Genomic DNA, 25026 nt, shown 5'->3' with positions numbered 1-25026 from the left:
TGATTGTGGCCAAGTTTGATTAAATTTGGCTTAGTAGTTTCAGAGGAGAAGATTTTTGTAAAAGTTAACGACGACGGACGCAGGACGACGACGGACGCTGGACGACGACGGACGCCGGACGCAAAGTGATGGGAAAAGCTCACTTGGCCCTTCGGGCCAGGTGAGCTAAAAATTAATAGAATAAAATTAATTTTGTTATAACCTTTTGATTCAGTGGTGACATAGCTACCATGATAATTAATTTTTAACAAAAACATACATACATACTAACAACGAGACTCACAGACAAACTATTTAGGCTATAATATCTTATATATGATTAATACCAAATTTATAATGAATTAATATGTCATATAATAAATAGCCTGACTTTAAAATCGTTCAAACTGCATATTATGAACTCAATTGATTACACACGGAAAAACGTCGACAGCTGTTGTTGACCTTTCACCTGAGGTAGTAACTTTCTTCGACATGTCTTTGTTTCTGTTTTGGACTTTTTCTTTGCTGGAGCATTTGATTCCGTGTTTTTACGTTTCTTTCCCCCTTTCTCTATATTTCTTTTTGTTTCATCAGATGTCTGACTAGAGAGTTCAATTGTTGGTTGACTAGTTACAATATCTACAGTCTTGGTTTTACACGTCTCACTAAAAGTCTTTGTTATTTGTATTTTCTGTATATTTTCCTGATCACTTATCGATTCTAAAACCTTCTTTGCTAAACCTGCCTTAGATGCAGAAGCAGGATGAGCCAAAGTTTTACTGAAAAATATCAGAGATTTTGATTAATTATGTGTAAAAAGGTTTATATTTTAGCTCATTGTTTAGATAAAACAGTTGACTTTTCTTAGTTTCTAACTTCTAATGCTTTATTATTTTAATTCAACAATATTTACCAACTATTTGGTTATTGGTAGATGATTTACTCAAGACAAGTTTTTTTTACGATATTTCCATATTTTCAATTTTGTATAAGCAATTTACATTTTGTTTAATGCCCTGCTAATGCCTGTTTGGACTACCATTTCATGTTTAGTGAACCATGGAATTTGGGTCAAAACCCTAATTCATGATATATGTTAAACTGTTACTTTAAAAAGATAATGTTTGATGTTGATGACAACTACCCTATACAGATGTGGTGTGTATATAAGTGAAATTAAATACCTGGGCAGGACTACAACTGGACTATTTGTTTGACAGATATCATCTTTGTTAGGGAGACCTACATGATGGGCTGGTAAAGCCCAGTCATAGGAGGCTTGGTATGATTGTGTTATCTCTAAGGAAACCTGAAGTCAAAACATATATCAATTAGTATCCAGACAAAATAAGAAAAACTTTGCAATAGTAACTGCACACCATTTTCAGTAAAATAATCATTTTCTAATGTCAACAGATTCTTAAAGTCCGTTGGGTTTCAAATTCCACCAATTTCTAGATATTTTCATTTTATCATGTCTTTTGCTGAATCAGGGGTTTAATTTGATAAAAATGCTGTTTCAAAGTTAAGAAATGCTCAAATTTGTCTAATCTATCATATCATTATAAAAATTCATAAAGAGTTTTGATACAACTGATGTCTCACCTGCAATAGCTGCTCTTAGCCTAACATTGTAAATTTAATGATGTCTAGTCAAAAGAATTGTTAATAGTCCAGATGCTATTAAAGCTGACTATGCTGTATGGGTTTTACACAGTGTCCTATAGTATTTATTTTCTTTGTCATTTAGTCTCTAGTGGAGAGTTGGCAATCATACAAGATCTTCTTAATTCTAATTACACAACACAGTATACATACCCCTGATTGTCTTTTCACTAATCTTTCTGAGAGTGATAAACTGAGGTCAGAGTTCTCTTCCTCATCATCACAGTTTTCATCAGGAGATCTGTCAATAAATACAAAATTATCATTTGTTTTCTCATTATATAATATATCCATATAAATAAGCTAAATCTTGTTAAAAGTACCAGCTTTATTCCAATCTGGAGGCAAAAGAACAGATAGCAGTTCCTGTTAATCTTATTTCTTAACCAATTCCAAGAAAAATGCAACCGCCCACTTTCAATAAATTTATTTCAGTATCTCAAATCTATACCCCCTTAATTTTGTAACAGCCTTAAAATAGTATACACACCTGAACTGTGATAACAGGGAAGGAAATCTAATGGGTGTTTTCTGACTGGAGAAACCGTCACACAAATAATCAATAGATTGAGACTGGTCCTGTTGTGTCAGTATTTTATCTGTGATGTAACGTAGAGCTGTCAAAGTTTTCCTTCCCAACAGACTTCCTCCATTACTGACAGACTGAAAATAATTAAAAAATATTCTATAATGTAACAATGTCTACTTTCCTAAACCTACTGACAGACCAGAAATAAAACTGATTTCACCTGGTACATAAATCATTTTCCTAAATTAGTCAAACAACACCATTTACTACAATTGGCAGCGTAAGCAGTATTTCATTATGTTCAATATAATTTCTGGTTGGTTAAGCTGGTTACAAAATATCTACTTTAAGTGCTGCACTGGTATTCTTAAGTATTTTACTATTTGATATTACTAGGGAGTTTGAAGCTTCAATATAACATTTAGTTTTTGCCGTTTATTGCTTCCTGTTCACATTGTACACAACACATGTTAGCAATGGCGATTTTGATTGTCTTATAAATCAGATTTCCAGAACGACAACATGCTTTAATTGGTGGTTCTTTAAAAAAAAAAAAGGGGGGGGGGGGAGTTTATCAGCTACAATCTCTTGGAAGAGTGGCTAGCCTGACATGAAATGTAGCGTTGAAACATCCTCAAGTTTGAATTGATAATCTGTTATTTCCAGTTATTCTAGGCAAAGTCAATGACATCATATATTATCTTTTTGCTCTACAGAAAAAAAACATATCATGTTAATCATGTTAAACAGCATTAACTGATATCTGTTTTATCATATGCAACATCTGTTCTGGTCTTTGGGTCTTATGTGAATTCTTACTTTATCTGGACTAGACATCTTGTTCCTCTCTGTCTGGTCAATAACCATTTTAATCTGCTCCTGCAGTCTATCACTGACGGTCTCTATACTACTTTGTCTTAACTTAGTATCTGTTGATCTCAGCAGTTCTTTCTTTATGATATTAACTACTTTACGACAAGCTGACCTGTAATGTTAGATGAGTTTAAAAGAAAAATAAATTAACTCTTATGCACAATCAACATCAACACCCAGAACATAAAGATCAAATGGTATAAATGGGGCTTCCCTGTTTTCTATATTCTTATTATGCCATTGAAATAAAACATCAAAAAGTTTACTCTGGCAGATGGCATCACAGAATGATGTTGAGCTACTATAGCTTTCATAGAAAACATTTTTTTTTTATCTAGACTAAATGAGATAATCTGCTTTTAATTTTATGGAAAATTCTGTATAAAATATTTTTTAAACTTTAAAGTACATTATTTCTCAAAACTTTGACATGTGCTATCCTAAATTAAACATTATAACTAACCTTGTATTTGACTCCTCTTCAATAACATTCTGTAACCTATGCATCAGATCAACAAATTCTCCCAACCCTTTAACAAACTGTAACAATGGATGACTAGGGTCAGGGGCATATCCTTTACCTCCTAATCTTATCTTCAATATATATGATACAGCCGTCTACAAAAGTCAATCACATATATATGTATATAAGTCACAACTGGTAAAATTACAATAACTTTATTAAAAATATTAAAGCACACCATGTTACAAATTGTTGGAATATCATGAATACACACATTCTAAAAGATGTGGCGTTGAGTAAGATTGTTGTAATGTGTGAATAACATTTAAATAAACATACCATCATGGGGTTCTGAGAAAATGATTTAGGGTACTATGCCTGGGGAAAATTAGCTCCAAAGGATCAAAATAAATCATTGATGACATAATATTTGTTGACTCAAATTGTGTTGAAGGTCAGAAAATGACAGAAATATATAATTACATTGAAGTTGACATACCTGATACATTGTCATATTTTTCGTCTTTGCCTCTCGTTTAAGCTCTGTAAATGCTTCATGTGTAAGTTCTCTGTTTGGGACATTTAGAACTCGAGCTAGAGCTAACTCAGATCTAGTGTTCACCAATAATTCTAAATACGACTGCAGAACCATCTTCACATAGGACTGGAAATAGAAATATATACATATAATATTAAACAAAACTTTATTCATTCTTTCTCCCTTTATTTGTTGCATCTCACATCCAGACTGCTGAGACAGGTGATAAAAATTAAAGCCGGGAGTAAAATTACAACATGATGACTCTGATTATCTCCCCTTTAGCATTGATTCCTTTATTGAAATTGTCATGCAGTGTTCTACAAAAAATGTTCATGTTTATGTTATGTTTCATTAATGTCTTTGCAGCCTTTTATGATTTGATGCACTTGCCACAGATCATTACTGCATACAATAAAATTGAAGTAAGTAAGTTGGCTTATCTCCCCTTTGATATATAGGACTTGTGGATTATATTCTAGCATGTACATCCTCAGGTTATGCTTTACAATTGAATATTTATAGGCTAGCTATTACAAAATTTTAACTTCTGAATATTTTTTTAACAGATTATCTTCTCTTTGGTAGGATGTTTTGGAACTCAGTCTTGAAGATAAAAGAAGTAAAATCTTGCTAAAAATAGGTGTAATTTTGGGGAGAAATTACATATTACCCTAGGATTTTGTCTTGTATAGGAAACAAAAAACTTTTTTTTTTACCAAGTTGCAGAATATAACCATACTAGATTTTATTTTTGAATAACACCAAAACTGTTTGTTTTCAATAGTACTATAGAAAAATTTATGACATTTTTTATATATACATGTACTGAGCCAAAAAAGTTTAGCAACACTTTTTTTTTCAATTTATTTTTTGTTGTTGTGCTAGCGTGTATTTATTCACGATTGAATAAATACCGTTATGATTTTGTAATGTATATTTTATTTCCGATTTGAATTTGCTTTTAATAAAGATGATTTAATTCCTAATTCATATTTGTGTTTTCGTTTTCAAATAGATTAATTACGGATTGTAATTAATTATGAGTTGTGCTATTCGTATTTTATATTCACGGACTTTGACGATTGACTAGTTCGGCCTTGATTGTTACTCACTTCTACTATTCTGATGGTCAGTGTTTTACGCTTGATTTGACCGCACACTTTCTGCTATTTCATTGGTTATATATCTTTTGGCGGTTTATTTCTATTCATTCTATATTTAATTGTGGATTGATGTTCAAACCGAACAGACGTTTAATATACTTTATTTGCTGTTTCATATTTTGTACTATTTGTATTGGAGGAATTCCACGATTATTTCAGGTCAGTTTGCTTACTTATCTCTTTAGATATTCTGTCTTTATCTTACTTTCATTGTAATTTTATTACCGGATTAATCAGTATTTCACGCATGAGTAACTTTCCATTTTAGCATGAATTCGTAGTAAGAATGTGTATCGTGTAATTGGTGAATGAATGTTGTAAACTATTTAAAAGGTTAACGTAACTTTTATGACAGGCACATTATTGATTTACATTTGAGCTACATAATTTAAGCCTGGAAATAAATAGAGTAAATATAAACGTATTGAATGCCGAATATTTGAGCAGAATGAGTCCGAGAGTAAATGAGTAAAATGTTAACTTGATAAATACTTTTCAGAGTCTTTATAATATTTTTGTCTCCGATAGATAGATTTTAAGTACTTTATAAGTCTGTGCATAGTAACTATAATTTAGTATTTGTTATACAGGTATTTGACAGAGTTCTGCATATGATGTAGATATACGCAGAGGCATAACCTTTGTACCTCATACGAGGTAAGAATGAGTGTTCATTTGTAGTTGCTTATTATTTTATTAGCTTAGTTATTTTGCTTTGTTTAGCTTAGCTTAGCTTTATTAGTTAACTGCTTGTTGCTATTTGCTTAATTAATGCTTATTGTGCTTAGACTGTTTGTTTATAGTTTTAACGGCTAATTCGTATATTATAATGCTTTGTTAAATGAGAAACTATGTTTCTATTTTGCTTTTCTGGCAAGTTAAATTCTGTTTCGGATGTCACAGAAAGTTATATTTTGATTAGATAAGGTTAATTGCACATTTTGGTAATTTCATGAACTGTAACGTATTTTACAGTAAATTGGTTAATTATTTTGAGTACACATGTACATATTACGTAAATTTATCAGATTGATATAATACATGTTTTAAAAGAATTGATTTATATACATTGTTATTAAATGTAATATTATATTACAGGGTTTCTTTTGATGCTTCATTGAATAATAAAAACTATCCAGAACCCTATACAGTCTACTATTTATTCATGCCCAGATAGTGCGACTACATTTTGGCGCCCACGTTATTTGGAGGATAGTGAAGGATTCACGACTAAACATCTAGATAGGAAAGATCAGAAAAGGATCCGTTGGCTCCGACCGGAATATTCCAAGTGAGAGAAATAGTGAACCGTAGCTCCGGCCGGCGTATTCTAGAATTCGAAACCGAGTTTGGCCATTGTTGACATTTCGATTTCCGGTACTCGAGTACGAAAACAACACATGGAAATTTGTGCACAAGTTCAAGAAAGGACCTGATATTTTGTGTTTATTCTTGTATTTGTAAGTTACTTTTCATTTATAATTGATTCATATGTATGTTGACTACATGACTAATGGTATTGAGTAGCGATTTATTCAGAATTTATTGAGAAATTTGAAAATATTGTCTTTGAAAGTTTCGACGATTTTTCATTTGTATTTTTACACATAGATTAGAGACACTTTAGAAAACTCGTCAATCATTGAAGGTTCATGTTGAACATCACTTGGTGTTGATTGATTAAATGTACATGTATGTTTACACTTTAACTATACATTGATACTTGACCACCGGACAACCCCCACCCCCTTCGAGGTCAGACTGGGTCAATACAGGTCAAGGTCAACCGGAAGTACATACACATCCTGTATAAACATAAACATTGTGACAACGTGCATTGATTGATTGTTTGAAAATTTAATATTGAATTCTCAAGCCACTGATTTGCGAATTAACAATAGTTTGCAATTTATTTAATTTTGTCACAACAATAGTTGTTTTTGGTAATAGTGCATACACGCATACACTTTTGTGAGTTAAAGCCTTGACACATAGAGACTTTGCATACACATTTACACTTGAACATAGCATACACGCATTACATTTGTTTGATTGATTTTTTTTTTTTTTCATTTATACTATACCACATAGGTTGCAACTTTGCGCAACATTTATATGATTATGCGGTTGAGATGTGATGTTAGTTACATGTACATAAGAATTATTAGACATTGTGATTAGTATTAATATTGACTTAGCTGTCTAGTTTGTGTTGTATTGTTGATTTTTTTTTTTTACATAGAATTTTCAGCACAGACTTAGAAAATTTTTTTGGTATATTATTTTTTTTTGATTACTGACATAGGTGATAAATAAGTTTGATATTGATAAACTTAGTGTGAATCTTGGTGTATGATAGAGTTATAGTGCATGTTATATAGGTGATACCATTCCTTATACCTTTGCATGTGAACCCATCCATATCTCTGCACATACTTACTAACACTTGTACACTTACACTTGAGTGAGATCTTAGTTTGTTGTTTGTACTATCAGTTACCATCTTTGAGACTTGTTTCTGCCAGCTATACAGTTACTTTTAGGGTAGCGCTAGTTATCTTTATTACTACCTGGTCTATACTTAGAGTATTTCTATCCCAGACTGATCATTGGTATTGAGTGGACAGTTTAGACTTTGACTTGAGCATATTATAGTTTATACAGTGCGTTATAGTACATGTAGTATATTCGATATAGATATATTTTATCCGTAGTTGTCGTACTTTTCGATTGGCTTATTATACGCTGATTATTCGACCGTTACAGCTATACTCGGATATTTTGTACGCGCATATTTTTTTATATATACAGTTTTCCGTATTGCCGACTAGATTTTGATTTTGTTCTGGATTTTCACACTGGAATTTCTTTTCAACATGGCTACTAATTTCAAGGAAGAAGAAATTATTACTGCACAGCCAAAAAGTCCAAAGACGCCTACAGCTGAGATGATGAAGACTTTTGAGATGTTTGAAAAGATGGGAGCTAAACCTAAAGCTGATACCCCTGAGGACTTAAAGAATTGGATGATGGAATATCTGATGTCACAGGGAGCACTCAAGGAACAGAAACCAGAACCAGCTCCTAATTTACAACCACATTCACTTGTAGCACCACCTAAACCAGTTAATGTGACCAAGATGATGATGAACCATCCACCAAAGATAACCTGGTTTTCAGGAACAGAACCAAAGGCAGGCGACACTACCTATGAATTATGGAGACATGAAGTCCAGTGTTTACTTAAGCAGAATTATGAGCAAGATGCTATATTGAATGCAGTAAGAAGATCATTAAGAGGGGAAGCAGGACTTGTAGCTATGAGGTTGGAACTCAACGCAACTGTAAAAGTTATAATCCAGAAACTTGATAGCATATATGGAAGTGTGGACAAGAAAGAAGAGCTTTTAGCTGAGTTTTATGGTTCAAGACAACGACCAACAGAAAGTGTAACAGCCTGGAGTTGTAGACTGGAAGGAATTATTGGAAAAGCAGTTGATAGAGGACTTGTACAGAGAAAAGATGTTGATAACATGCTTCATGCAATGATTTGGACAGGATTAAAACCACACTTGAAGGATATTTCAGGACATAAATATGATACCATTGGAGATTTTGATGGACTACGTGTAGCTTTAAGGCAGATAGAGAGCGATCATAGCAGCAGAAAAGAAACACTACCAGCAGAGACCAAGACACACATAAACAAGGCTATAACAACCCAACCTGAAGACGAAGGTCTACAGGAGATCAAAGGTTTGATTAATCAGATACATACCAGACTGGATTGTAATGATAAAAGATGGGAGCAAGCACCATGGAACCATCAGGAACAACATACACAACCCCCACAATTTCAACCACCAAATCAGTCGAGACAATGGCAGCAGCCCAATCAGTCATCACCATGGCAACAGCAACCACAGTTTGGACAACAACAACAAAATAGAGGAGGATATAGAGGTAGAGGAGGAAATTCGAATAGAGGTAGAGGACAGAACAACTACAGAGGAGGAAGAGATAATCCAGATAGAGATTACCAATGCTGGAGATGTGGACAGACAGGACATCTGAAGATAGGATGCAAAGTTAGAATGGATCATAGTCAGCAACATTTAAACTCCAACAAGCCTATGCAGGGGGAACGTCCATAGGTTTAGAGAACAGCAAGGTTCCCAAAGTCAGTCGGGTAAAGACACCACCAGGACTCTTTGGTCAGCCAACAGAAGTAAAGATGAACATAAATGGTATGGAAACATCAGCCTTATTAGATACCGGCTCAACAGTGTCAACAGTCAGCCAATCTTTCTTCAACCAGTATATACAGACACCATTAATGGACATAACAACCTTGCTAGATATAGAGTGTGCAGATGGGCAACAGTTACCATACCTTGGCTATACTGAAACTTGCATACAGATACCAGGTCACCATCAGGAATACCCATGTATACTCCTAGTTATACCAGACAGTAGATACAACAAACAGGTACCGCTGCTACTAGGAACAAACATGCTTTCAACCATCATAGATACACTTAAGGTAAGTATAGGAGCTAGATTTTTACAGGAAAGCAGCTTGACTACACCATGGTACCTAGCGTTAAGATGCATCATACTTAGAGAGAAACAACTTACAAAGAACAGCAACCGTCTTGGAATTATCAGAAGTGGTGAGATCAAGTCTGTAACAGTACCACCAAATTCATACATCACATTAACCGGCTACTTAGACAAAGAAATACCATATCATGATTCACCAGCAATGTTACAGTCGTCTTTACTTGCAAAAAATCACGAGGACTTAGACATCGAACCAACATTAATCAGCTACCAACACAGAAAGAATGGACCGGTGAAGATACGCATTTCCAACATAACTACCAGAACTGTAAGTATACCACCTAGAGCCATAATATGTGAGATCCAGCCAGTTACCATCGAACCATCGCAACCAACAACACAAGATGATGAAAAGGTAAGTATTATGGAGAAGATGGAATTCACCAAAAGTAATCTCACGGATGAACAATTTGAGGAAGGACGTACACTTATCCGTTCGTACATGGACATCTTTTCAAAGAGGGATGATGATGTGGGTCACACCGACACGGTGCAGCATAGAATCGACCTTCTTGAAGATAAACCGTTTAAAGAGAGATACCGCCACATACCACCAACAGCATATGACGAGGTACGGGCACATTTGAGGCAGTTACTGGATATGGGAATTATTAGACCATCACACAGTCCTTTTGCGTCCAATGTGGTATTAGTGAGGAAGAAAGACTCCAGCCTGCGCCTGTGTGTAGACTACAGAAAGCTAAACAACGCTACAAAAAAGGATAGTTATGCACTTCCAAGAATAGATGAACTTCTGGATTGTCTGGCAGGATCGACGTACTATTCGGTCGTAGATATGAAATCAGGGTACCATCAGATTGAGATCTATGAGCCACATAAAGAAAGAACAGCCTTTACAGTCGGTCCATTGGGTTTTTATGAGTATAATAGGATGCCGTTTGGTTTAACCAACAGTCCAGCCACTTACCAGAGAATGATGGAGGACTGCTTAGCCGACTACAATCTGAGGATATGCTGTGTTTTCATAGACGACGTTATCATTTTTGGGAAGACGTATGAGGAGCATCTAGAGAACCTCAGGCTAGTGATGGAGAGAATAAGGCAAGTCAACTTAAAGCTAGCGCCAAAGAAGTGTTCCTTCTTTAAGAGACGGGTGAAGTTTGTTGGTCATATAGTTTCAGAGGCAGGAAAAGAGATAGACCCAGAGAAGACAGACAAAGTAACTACTTGGCCGAAACCAACATCGCCAGAGGATGTCAGACGATTTCTTGGGTTTGTAGGCTACTACAGAAGATTCATCAAGAATTTCAGCCAGATTAGTAGACCTCTCACTGATTTGATGCCATCACCAACAGGTAAGAAAGGAAGCAAAGGAAAGACCAAGAAACAGATAGCATGGAACTGGGGACCAGATCAAGAGACAGCCTTTGCCACCTTGAAGCGACTACTTACATCAGCACCTATTTTAGGATATGCCGATTATACTCTACCGTTTGAGTTACACACGGATGCTTCGGGAATTGGATTAGGAGCAGTCTTATATCAGGAACAGAAAGGTGAAAAGCGAGTTATTAGCTATGCTAGCAGGGGTCTGACGAAAGCGGAAAAGAACTACCCGCCACATAAATTGGAGTTTTTGGCATTGAAGTGGGCTATAACAGATAAGTTTAAAGATTACCTGTTTGGACAACAATTTACGGTATGGACAGATAACAATCCACTCACATATGTTCTGACAACAGCAAAACTGGATGCTACAGGTCACCGATGGTTAGCAGACTTAGCCAGCTATCACTTCAACATCAAGTACCGCCCTGGAAGAACAAACGCAGATGCAGATGGACTCAGCCGGCTACCAGTTTCTGAAGATCGATCAGACATCAACATTGATTCCGTACGTGCCATCTGTGATGCAGTTGTACCAACACCTTTTGCAGAATGTTTAGCCATTAACCCCAACTTAGTTCAGGACGAAGAGAACAATGTGTTAGATGGGCCATCAACCACTGACATCATAGATTGGAAGAAAGCCCAACAACAGGACAAGATGATAACACGTTGGATAGAGATGGTAGAAAAACAGCAGAAACCTGATAAAGGAGAACCCATATTGAAGAGACAATTTAACCACCTACAGATTATTGATGATATTCTATACAGAGTAGTTAATACTGAAGATGAAGTGAAGAAACAACTTGTATTACCATCACAACTTATCACCACCATTTTACAAGCATACCACAATGATATAGGACACCAGGGAAAAGATAGGACTCTATCACTACTCAGGGACCGCTTTTATTGGCCAGGTATGGCGAAAGATGTAGAGGAATGGCTTTCACACTGTGGCAGATGTTTACGGAGGAAAACCATCCCTAATCACAGAGCACCTCTGGTAAGTATTCAGACCACGGCACCGTTACAGCTTGTATGCGTGGATTATCTAACCCTGGAACCATCGAAGGGAGGACAACAGTATGTCTTAGTAATTACGGACCATTTCACCAGGTTTGCACAAGCTATACCAACAAGGAATATGACAGCAAGAACAACAGCTGAAGCACTGTATAACCACTACATTGTTCACTATGGACTTCCCGAAAGACTTCACTCAGACCAGGGAGCACAATTTGAGTCTAAGCTTATTAAGGAACTCTGTACGTTAACAGGAATGGTAAAATCCCGCACCACCAGTTATCACCCACAAGGAAATGGACAATGCGAGAGGTTTAACCGGACATTAATGAGTATGCTTGGAACCCTGGAGGTTGAACAGAAGAGAGACTGGAAGGCTTATGTTGGACCATTGGTATATTGCTACAACAGTACCAGACACGATTCAACAGGCTATTCACCATACTTTTTGATGTTTGGGAGAAATCCGAGATTACCAGTAGATATTGCTTTTGGTTTAAGGAAGGAAGCAAAGAGTCAAGACTATATCAACAACCTCAAAGATAGACTAGAGTATGCACACAAGGCTGCAGCAGAAATGTCGAAGAAATCTCAGTTGAAACAGAAAGGAGGTTATGATACTAAGGTACGTGGTGCAACTATACAGAAGGGAGACAGAGTACTGGTACGAATCAACGCATTTGAAGGACGACATAAGCTATCTGACAAATGGGAAAAGGATTCTTACCGTGTTCTTGATCAACCAAATAAAGACATTCCAGTTTATACAGTGCAAAAAGAACATGGTGGTGGAAAGAAGCGAAATTTGCACAGGAACCATTTACTACCTGTAGGATTCATCACGGAAACACATGAGCATAATGAGGAGAACAAACCAGTACAGACACTAAGAAAAAGAAAGCCAACAAAAGTACCACCTACAATGATACCCGATAGACCAGTACCAATTCAGGACTACAGACAGAATGAATCTTCTGATGAGGAGTCAGTTGAATTGGTCATTATACATTCAGATGCTGATGATGACAGTAACCCATCCGTTACAGATTTAACATCGCAGCAAGGAGAGCAAAATGAGGTATTAGAGACAGAAGCTTCAGGATCTGATGGGGACGCCCTTTCTCAGGCTGATTCAGTTACGACAGTTGATGAGACAGATTCCGAAGAAGAACAGGGAAGCGCTTTAGATAGTGGAAATGACATAGAACAGCAGGAGAATCCACCTGAAGACAGTTCGTCGTCATCTTCTCAGACTATTAGACGGTCTACCAGGGAAAGAAGAAAACCAGCTTGGATGCGGTCAGGTAATTATGATACATCGCATTCAGCTAGTTTGGTAACAGAAAAGGATTGGTACCAGAGGATCCAGTGTATTACGTCATTAGCAGGAACCAACTTATTTGGAGATCTACAAACAGAAGCAGCAAAGACGATTTTAGCTATTGTGAAAACTCCACAGAGCAAATGACGGGACGTCATTTCAGATCAGGGAGGAGTATGTGCTAGCGTGTATTTATTCACGATTGAATAAATACCGTTATGATTTTGTAATGTATATTTTATTTCCGATTTGAATTTGCTTTTAATAAAGATGATTTAATTCCTAATTCATATTTGTGTTTTCGTTTTCAAATAGATTAATTACGGATTGTAATTAATTATGAGTTGTGCTATTCGTATTTTATATTCACGGACTTTGACGATTGACTAGTTCGGCCTTGATTGTTACTCACTTCTACTATTCTGATGGTCAGTGTTTTACGCTTGATTTGACCGCACACTTTCTGCTATTTCATTGGTTATATATCTTTTGGCGGTTTATTTCTATTCATTCTATATTTAATTGTGGATTGATGTTCAAACCGAACAGACGTTTAATATACTTTATTTGCTGTTTCATATTTTGTACTATTTGTATTGGAGGAATTCCACGATTATTTCAGGTCAGTTTGCTTACTTATCTCTTTAGATATTCTGTCTTTATCTTACTTTCATTGTAATTTTATTACCGGATTAATCAGTATTTCACGCATGAGTAACTTTCCATTTTAGCATGAATTCGTAGTAAGAATGTGTATCGTGTAATTGGTGAATGAATGTTGTAAACTATTTAAAAGGTTAACGTAACTTTTATGACAGGCACATTATTGATTTACATTTGAGCTACATAATTTAAGCCTGGAAATAAATAGAGTAAATATAAACGTATTGAATGCCGAATATTTGAGCAGAATGAGTCCGAGAGTAAATGAGTAAAATGTTAACTTGATAAATACTTTTCAGAGTCTTTATAATATTTTTGTCTCCGATAGATAGATTTTAAGTACTTTATAAGTCTGTGCATAGTAACTATAATTTAGTATTTGTTATACAGGTATTTGACAGAGTTCTGCATATGATGTAGATATACGCAGAGGCATAACCTTTGTACCTCATACGAGGTAAGAATGAGTGTTCATTTGTAGTTGCTTATTATTTTATTAGCTTAGTTATTTTGCTTTGTTTAGCTTAGCTTAGCTTTATTAGTTAACTGCTTGTTGCTATTTGCTTAATTAATGCTTATTGTGCTTAGACTGTTTGTTTATAGTTTTAACGGCTAATTCGTATATTATAATGCTTTGTTAAATGAGAAACTATGTTTCTATTTTGCTTTTCTGGCAAGTTAAATTCTGTTTCGGATGTCACAGAAAGTTATATTTTGATTAGATAAGGTTAATTGCACATTTTGGTAATTTCATGAACTGTAACGTATTTTACAGTAAATTGGTTAATTATTTTGAGTACACATGTACATATTACGTAAATTTATCAGATTGATATAATACATGTTTTAAAAGAATTGATTTATATACATTGTTATTAAATGTAATATTATATTACAGGGTTTCTTTTGATGCTTCATTGAATAATAAAAACTATCCAGAACCCTATACAGTCTACTATTTATTCATGCCCAGATAGTGCGACTACATTGTTTCTCGAATTTTTTTTTTAAACATCATTGATATAATCCTTAGTTTTACCTGTAATTTTAAACAGTCTTACTTTTTTTCTGGATGATTGATTTCGCGCCATTTCAGCTTTGCACGTGTAATTGATGTTTTACCTTCTGTACCTGAACTTTTAAAACAAAATTCAAAATTTTTTTTAACTTACGTTCAGAAATACACCATTGGTAAGAAAAACTCATAAACGTTTGAAAACATTGCATGGGGCGTCAACCAGGCATCCCCAAAAACGACCGTCAGAAGGTTCTTGGAATGGTTGATGCCAGAATTAGTGTTTCTGATGTCATGGATCGATTTAATGTGCATAAGTGAACATTTTAGAGACTAACAAACAGATATCTACAAATGGCAACAGCACAGGATAGGTCAATATGTCATAAACCAAAAAAAACTATCGTCAAAGGAGGAGCACTACTTTCGCTTTACGTCAACATGTGACAAGTTTTTTACGACCATAAGAGTAGTGCATTGATTACGAGCAGCTGCTGGTGTGCCTGCCAATCCTTCATGATGCACTTAGAGCATGGCCGAGAAATTGATTATAAATAACACTATACTCATTTTCGCATGTTGACCCTCCCGAGCTCCATACCAAGAAAATCCTAATGAATGTGAGTGATAAACATTCATGTTGCTTCTGACATGTCATAATTTTATTTTTTTATTATTAAAATCATATGTTGTTACAATTTTGTAATAAAATAAAATTTCATGTTTTTGTTGCTAAACTTTTTTGGCTCAGTATATATTACTAGATAAATTCAATGCAAATTTCCAGTAATTATAGAAATGATACATAAAATAAGAGATAAAGAATCCCTCATACCAATGATTCTTCTCACTTATTTTATTCTCAGGGTAAAAATTCAATAAACACCTCACTCCAGTTTATTAACAATTTTAAGCAGTATATTACCTCTGTTATAGAAAGATTTTTACTGGCAATGAATTCCTGAGTGGAATTGAGTTGTACCTCTTCTAATGATGTTGGCACAGACAAAACTTGTATATTACTGTTACTTTCTAAAGATGTCTCCATTGTTATTTTATTTATAGTTCTCCCATTGCACAAAAACTTCAGCATATATTTCTGAAATAGAGTCAGTTAAATGCTATATCATTTATTCTTCGAGTTCATTAAACCAATTCACTACATGACAAATTTATACATGTCATATTTCAATTTTCTACAAAAAAATCAGTCCATGAACTACAACTGTACTGGTAGTTTGTAGATGATTGCTAGACAAACTTATATAATAATTAGTATTGCTATTTAGAACTAGTATAAATTTAATTTGTTTATTCATTCATGAAAGGAGATAAAGATAAAAGCTCTCCAAAATGTTTATGCAGGCATTTAATAGCTTAAAACACAAGTCTTTAAGTTTTGCTGATTGTTGAGGCTGTACAGCGGCCACGTGACTGAATGAATAATAATGTAAAGAGCATCAGATATGCTATAGAAACATGATTTGTTTTACAATATAGCTAGTAATAAAAAGATGTGGTATGAGTGCCAATGAGGCAACTCTCCATCTAGAAATTATGCATTCTTACAATCATATAGATACGTTGTGTATATTCTGCCATTTTCATTGCAAGCAAGTCTAAACCATACCTGTATTTGATGTGATGGAAGACCCAACACAATAATATCTGTAGACAGAAGATCGTTTTTGAGGTTTTCATTCTTGTCAAACCCAGTAACTAACAGCTGTAATATATCACACATATCTACTTGGTTACAGTTGCTAAGGAACTGTGTATAGTCCCTATCTAACCAATCATCCACTGTCTGTGTTAACTTTATATCGGGTGTACACGTTGATAGTTTCTGTTTGATCAGAGTATTACACTGGTGTATAGCTGTACTAGATTCTACATCATAGTCACCAATATCCTGAAAATAAGGTACAACTTTGATAAATAATCACAATTCTGTGTGGTTCAGAAAATTGTTACCATGTGTAATCCCATTACTGATATTTCAACATATACACAAAATGTATGTCTCTCAAACTCACTGTCTTGATTAATAGTGATCACTGATGTGATGTATGAATGAGTATTGCCATGTTTTATGAACATGTAAAACAAGAGTGCACACGCTGAAATGTCTCGCCTTCTTTACTAATCATTGATATTATGTTGATAGTCCTAAGTATAAAGCTTGATTACAACTGTCACATCAACTTAACATTAACCAAGATAGCTAAACAAAGACCAATGAACCATGAAAATGAGGTCACGGTCAGATGAACCATGCCAGGCAGACATGTACAGCTAACAAAGCTTCCATACAACAAATATAGTTGACCTATTACTTATAGTTTAAGAAAAATAGAACAAAACACAAAAACTTAACACTGTGCAATGAACCGTGCAATTGAGGTCATGGTCAAATAAAACCTGCGGGACTGACATAAAGATCATAATATATTTCCATCCACCAAATATAGTTGACCTTTGGCATATAATATTAGATAAAAAGACCAAAACTTAAAAACTTAACTTTGACCACTGAACCATGAAAATGAGGTCAAGGTCAGATGACATCTGACATGTACTGCTAGACATGTACACCTTACAACCATTCCATACAACAAATATAGTAGACCTATTGCATAAAGTATGAGAAAAACAGACAAAAACACAAAAACTTAACTATAACCACTGAACCATGAAAATGAGGTCAAGGTCAGATGACACCTGCCAGTTGGACATGTACACCTTCCAGTCCTTTCATACACCAAATATACTAGCCCTATTACTTATAGTATCTGAGATATGGACTTGACCACCAAAACTTAACCTTGTTCACTGATCCATGAAATGAGGTTGAGGTCAAGTGAAAACTGTCTGACGGGCATGAGGACCTTGCAAGGTACGCACATACCAAATATAGTTATCCTATTACTTATATAAAGAGAGAATTCAACATTACAAAAATTTTGAACTTTTTTTTCAAGTGGTCACTGAACCATGAAAATGAGGTCAAGGATATGGACATGTGACTGACGGAAACTTTGTAACATGAGGCATCTATATACAAAGTATGAAGCATCCAGGTCTTTCACCTTCTAAAATATAAACCTTTTAAGAAGTTAGCTAACGCCGCCGCCGGATCACTATCCCTATGTCGAGCTTTCTGCAACAAAAGTTGCAGGCTCGACAAAAAATGACTTTTCTAATGCAAATTTTATAGAATAAATACATGTAATCAAAACAACAACTTTTGCATTTTTATTAACAACATATACAGTAAAAAAAATTTGTAAGGGTTCCGCGGAACCCAGTGTCTCGCCTATTTTTGCTGTAAATCGCAGACTTAACAACAATGAGGAAAAAAATCAATAAAATATTCCTCTTGTTACTATTTTATGATTGTAAGAAAATCTAAGTCCATTTAAAAGTAAATTACAGAAAAAACAGGGTAATCTTTTTACAAACTTTACTTCTGGATACAATCTTATGATCATAAATAAGCTTCTGTCCAAGTTTGGTACAAATCCAGGATAGTTTAAGAAAGTTATTAAAATTTTAAAAACTTTAAACACAGAGTGAATGTAATGGTTCCCCGCAGAAAATCTAAGTCCATTTAAAAGTAAAATATGGAAAAAATGGATTTATTTATTTACAAAATTTACTTCTGGATACTATCTTATGATCATAAACAAGCTTCTGTCCAAGTTTGGTACAAACCCAGGAGAGTTTAAGAAAGTTATTAAAATTCTAAAAACTTTAACCACAGAGTGAATGTAATGTTTCCCCGCAGAAAAAACTAAGTCCATTTATAGTAAAATACGGAAAAAATGGAATTTTATTTTTACAAAATTCACTTCTGGATACTATCTTATGATCATAAACAAGCTTCTGTCAAAGTTTGGTAGAAATCCAGTATAGTTTAAGAAAGTTATTAAAATTTCAAAAACTTTAACCACAGAGTGAATATTTGTTGACGCCGCCGACGACGCCGACGACGACGGAATGTAGGATCGCTTAGTCTCGCTTTTTCGACTAAAGTCGAAGGCTCGACAAAAAGAGATTTGTGAACTTGTGATACACACAGAAACATAGACAAAAAAAAATGAGCATTGCCTTATCCTATCATAAAAAGTGCCATGCCCTCCACTGGCACCATGCCCCTTTTGTTGTTGAATTTTTAGAATGATTTGAGATACATGTGGTAGAAACAGTGCTTTAGTTGATTGACAGTGCTCCAGCTAGAAAAACATGTAAAATCATATTTCCAAAGTGATCTAAACATTAATTATACCTAAACTACATGTATTCATATCCTGGTAGGGCCTTCTTAACTTCTTCTTATTACTGATACATGTACTGTATATTGATAAACTATTTACTTTTTTTGTAAAATGTTATGTGATATTTAAGTCTTGAATAATTTTTCAACCTGTTTATTTTTCTCTGCCAAACAAAGCTGTACAGCCACCATTTGATCCATGGACGACAATAAGGTTACTCTTTCATTCTTTAGGATTCCATGTTTACGACACAAAGTCATTACAAACTCTGTTAAGGTGTAATGTTGCTCATCTTTTATTGTATCACAGCATATAATCACAGGTTCTGTAATCCAAATAAATACATACAATGCCATAACAGGTGATTTAGTTAGTTTTATTTTACTTTTTGCAAAGAGTTCGAATTTACCTTCTAGAAGACATGTACATGATGTTCATGTACGGTAATATATATTATACAAAATTAATTGCACATGCAGTTCTATATATATGTTCTAATATTAACATTTTGTAAAATCTAGCAGATGTCTGTTTTATAGCCAATTTCCCTAGGAATTATAAGCATTTCTATATATTAAAATAAAATATAACGTTTCTGGTTTTTCAACTAAAGAAAGTACATAAACATGATAAATTGCTTAACATTTACATAAATGAAAAAACAGTTAAATGTTCTCTGATCAGACAGTCAAAATAATGATCAGATCATTACTTTACAGTATTTTTCCTTCCAAGCATGCCTTGTCCATACAGAATATTACCCGAGTATATTCATTTTGTACAACATGTCTTGTCCCTTACAGAATATTACCTTTAGAACATGTCTCGTCCCATACAGAATATTATCTTAGAACATGTCTCGTCCCATACAGAATATTACCTTTAGAACATGTCTCGTCCCATACAGAATATTATCTTAGAACATGTCTCGTCCCTTACAGAATATTACCTTTAGAACATGTCTCCTCCCTTACAGAATATTACCTTTAGAACATGTCTCTTCCCTTACATATTATTTACCTTTAGAACAAGTCTCGTCCCTTACACATTTACAGAATATTACCTTTAGAACATGTCTCGTCCCATACAAAATATTACCTTTAGAACATGTCTCCTCCCTTACAGAATATTTGTCTTTAGAACATGTCTCGTCCCTTACATAATATTACCTTTAGAACATGTCTCGTCCCATACAGAATATTACCTTTAGAACATGTCTCTTCCCTTACATATTATTTACCTTTAGAACATGTCTTGTCCCTTACATAATATTACCTTTAGAACATGTCTCTTCCCTTACATACATTGTATTATTTACCTTTAGAACATGTCTCGTCCCATACAGAATATTACCTTAAGAACATGTCTCATCCCTTACAAAATATTACCTTTAGAACATGTCTCTTCCCTTACATATTATTTACCTTTAGAACATGTCTTGTCCCTTACATAATATTACCTTTAGAACATGTCTCTTCCCTTACATACATTGTATTATTTACCTTTAGAACATGTCTCGTCCCATACAGAATATTACCTTAAGAACATGTCTCATCCCTTACAAAATATTACCTTTAGAACATGTCTTGTCCCATACAGAATATTACCTTTAGAACATGTCTCTTCCTTTACATATTATTTACCTTTTGAACATATCTCTTCCCTTACATATTATTTACCTTTTGAACATATCTCTTCCCTTACATATTATTTACCTTTTGAACATGTCTCGTCCCTTACATAGTTCAATATAGAATCATAGCTATCTGTAGTCAGCTCAGTCCTATCACAGTCTGGTAGAATATAAATATTTGGTTGTCTCATCCTGAAAACAGACAATAAACAAAGGGTGAAGTACTCAATTTTAGGGATTTCTATACATTGTACATGTATGTATTCAGCTCTATCCCATCAGTCTGGTACAGTATAAACATAGGTTGTCTCATCCTGAAATCAGACACTAAACAAATGGTTAAGTAGTAATTTATATACATTGTACATTCATGAAATTGTATTTATCCATTTGTTTTCAGCTCTGCCCAATCAGTCGGGTACAATAAAAATACAGTAAGTGCACATGCAGTGGGTTCAGGCAAGAATTCTTCTGTACAAAATCATAAACCATTTTGTAACCATATACTTGTACAAATAAATGTACCATTAACCTGACAGATTTACTAACATACAATGTACATGTACACTAATAATTTTTTGGGGCCCTTTAGCTTGCTGTTTGGTGTGAGCCAAAGCTCTGTATTGAAGACTTTGACCTATAATCAAATGATTTACATTTACAAATTGTGACTTGGATGGAGAGTTGTCTCATTGCCACTCATACCACATCTTCTGATATCTGTATATGTACTCTTGGCTATTTTCAAAGAACAGATTCCAATATTTGTTAGACAAACATCTAATAAACCTACACTGTACACGTACATTATGACATATTATGGTTTCAACCTATATGTATGGTAAAAAAACAAAAGAAAAACTCGGTCTCACTAATTAGCGACAGCAAGAATTTTAGCGACAACAAGCGTCAACAAGCGACAAGAAGAATTATTTAACGACAACAAGCGACAAGAAACTATTTAGCGACAAGAAAACATTTTTTTTTTAATTAAAATTAATTATTGCAAAACTGAAATCAAACAGGAGGAAAAGAAAATTGAAATGTGAATGTTTTCATCTTTTTATTTGTTTATTGCCTCATTAAACGATATTTATCATGTTTATGCGTATTGATTGAAGATGAAAGGAAATTAATGACAATCTTGAGTTTTCAACAGGTATTCATTATTTACAATGATTGTATATTCTGGCGCGTGTAATTGTATAGTCTGACGCGTGTACAAAGTTGAAGGTGTTAATTGGATGTTATTGTAGCAATAAAACAGGGGACACGCGACTCGTTAATCTCATTTGATGTTCCACATGTTTGCTTATCAAAATGGGACCACCATGTACAAAATGTATAAATATTATGTTAGATAGGAATGTACATATTACTATATAACATGTATAATGACTAAAAATAATTAAAAAAAAAAAATAAAAAAAATATATGGACCCCAAGGTAGAACCACGTACTCGTCGTCGGGTCTGGAAACACGCTTAAATAATAAAGATGGCAAAGCGTGGCTGAGAGTTTTATAGATAAAGCATCGAATTGACATAACAAGAGTACACTTAGAGCATAGTATTAAGCAAATGAATCAAAATATTATATTCCATTATGCCCGCTCCATATATATCTCCATTCGTTTATTCATACTTTGACTTTGATGGAAACAGATACATACATTATCTTATACATATTCTTCATATTCAAAAATAAAAAAAAGAAGCTCAATCTCTTTCTTCTTCACAAATGTTAAATTTCTTCATCTACCAATATACTAATATAAACTTCACAATCTCTTTCTTCCTCACAAATGTTTCATTTCTTTGTCTATCTATATAATAAAACATTTTAATTAGACATATCTGCTCGAATATTTAAAAAAAAACATTAAATACAAATTTCTTTATATCTAATAAAAAAAAATGTTTTCTTGTCGCTAAATAGTCTTCTTGTCGCTAAAATAATTCTTGTTGTCACTTCTTGTTGCTTGTTGATGCTTGTTGTCGCGAATTAGTGAGACCCGAAAAACTTTTTTTTTTCTACTGTAACCGGAGAGCACGAATTTCATTACAAAATTGCTTGTCTCCACCGGGACTTGAACCCGGGACCTCTGTGTTACAAGGCAGCGCGTATACCGACTGAGCTAAAGAAGAACTTCCTTAGCTCAACCGCTTACGGCTGACTAAGTATCTACTAAGTTTTTCTAAGGGAAGCAATCCCGCCACACTTCCCCCACCTCAAGAGTCATTATACTCTATAATGATGATATTTTCATCTTTTTTTTATTTATATTTTAACCTGGCTAGGTAATTCTTCTAACCGTGGGTTATTATCGTTGGGCGCCAATGTAACCGGAGAGCACGAATTTCATTACAAAATTGCTTGTCTCCACCGGGACTCGAACCCGGGACCTCTGTGTTACAAGGCAGCGCGTATACCGACTGAGCTAAAGAAGTACTTCCTTAGCTCAACCGCTTACGGCTGACTAAGTATCTACTAAGTTTTTCTAAGGGAAGCAATCCCGCCACACTACTATCATTTTTTTCAGAAACATAACCTATATTGCACTTTAGAAGTTAAGCATTGTGTAATTATTATCACACAAATTAAAATAAATAATGATAAGTGTTATCTGCAATTAACTCCTCATTTACTTTTGAAGGAAGAAGAGGAAAAATACTACAATTATTAAAAGTAATTTAATTATAAAAGGTAAAAAGTTGAGTACAACAAAATCTCTTTTACAAAAATAAAGGTATGACTGCAACTATATTTATATATATACTTTTATTACACGTGGCACATAGCCGAAACGACCAAGGCCGAAATTCAATCAAGACCGAACTGGCTCCATGGTCGAAATTATGAAACATTTTGAAAAATATCAAAGTCAAAGGGAGACGTATTTTTTGTGTCCATTTCGTTAACCCAATCGAGCGAATTTCGAACCTGTATTATCCAAATAGTTACTGTACGTCTTTGAGATGTTGTTAAGAGAATCGTCTACAACATGTACAGCTCAAAATATATTTAGAGGGCAACTTTCTACTGACTGACGATGATGTAAGCCTTTGTCTTTGTTTACATTTTCAAATTTAGCGCACAGAAAAAGTAGGCGTTGACCAATCAAATCTGCCGGAAATACGAAATACAGAATAAATATAAAAATGTACCGGTTTTGTCATGAATATTATACGTAAAACGTTAAATGCTTTTCTTTGGTTTAAAATTCTTTTTAATAATACAATAATAATACCTGGGACTGTAAGTATAAAAGTCCCAGATAATACTAATAATAAAAAATAATAACAATAAAATATTCAATAAAAATATCACTTTGAAGCATATATACGTTTTACAAAACACAGTAGATGTAAAGCAAAATTATATCCGGGTGAAATTTGATCCGGAGAGGAAAATGTCACAGTAGTTGTTGTTATTTTTTAATCCGGAGGAAAATATTTCCCTGGGTTATTTTTTCCTTTGCCGTGAAATTCTATCTGGGTAGTTAACTTGTTGAATAGTTATTAGAAAAAACTTATAGATAGAAATATAGTTGCATTACTACTGTTAACAGTAATAGAAGAATTTGATTATGATGATATTTTTAACTATATAAATAATTTTGTCTGGGGACAGAGATGTAGTTGGTGATTATATGGAAACCTGATAAATCATAGCATAACAATATTTTGGAACAAAAGCATGTTTAACAGCTGGATAGTATTTACCTGTGAAATGTTACTGTCTTATTAAATTAAGTTGTAAGTCGTACATAAACGGAATAAACCGTTACATAGACACATATTTGAAACACTGGCATTTCGGATGAGTGTATAGTACCATTAGTCAGAACTGGGACTATTATACTAGTATGATAGTCCCAGGTCAGGAACATATATAGATAT

The 25026-nt window shown here is 34.1% G+C and overlaps 1 protein-coding gene across 1 annotated transcript; it reads right to left on the bottom strand.

Moving 5' to 3' along the window:
- Nucleotides 1-393: 393 nt before the first annotated feature.
- Nucleotides 394-24255, bottom strand: LOC143058938 (PCNA-interacting partner-like). The gene is made up of 12 exons (XM_076232418.1): nucleotides 24068-24255; nucleotides 21207-21316; nucleotides 19641-19816; nucleotides 16845-17126; nucleotides 16140-16313; nucleotides 4012-4176; nucleotides 3513-3667; nucleotides 2996-3161; nucleotides 2138-2310; nucleotides 1801-1888; nucleotides 1167-1291; nucleotides 394-761 (listed from the first exon to the last, which is right to left on the bottom strand). The coding sequence occupies exons 2-12, from the start codon at nucleotides 21313-21315 to the stop codon at nucleotides 410-412; spliced, it is 1965 nt and encodes a 654-aa protein (XP_076088533.1). The 5' UTR covers nucleotide 21316; nucleotides 24068-24255; the 3' UTR covers nucleotides 394-409.
- Between the last annotated feature and the right edge of the window lie 771 nt (nucleotides 24256-25026).

The sequence above is a fragment of the Mytilus galloprovincialis genome, chromosome 1, assembly GCF_965363235.1.
Source record: "Mytilus galloprovincialis chromosome 1, xbMytGall1.hap1.1, whole genome shotgun sequence".
Lineage (NCBI taxonomy): Eukaryota > Metazoa > Mollusca > Bivalvia > Mytilida > Mytilidae > Mytilus > Mytilus galloprovincialis.
Note: the sequence above shows the minus strand (reverse complement) of the source record. Positions and strands in the feature narration are given on the sequence as shown.

Excerpts from the sequence above, each read along its gene's own strand:
- LOC143058938 (XM_076232418.1), bottom strand. The coding sequence starts at position 21,315 with ATGAGACAACCAAATATTTATATTCTACCAGACTGTGATAGGACTGAG. Across the intron at positions 17,127-19,640 it reads TGGCAGAGAAAAATAAACAG|GATATTGGTGACTATGATGT; the intron begins GTTGAAAAATTA and ends CCTTATTTTCAG. Across the intron at positions 1,292-1,800 it reads TAGTGAAAAGACAATCAGGG|GTTTCCTTAGAGATAACACA; the intron begins GTATGTATACTG and ends TTTTGACTTCAG.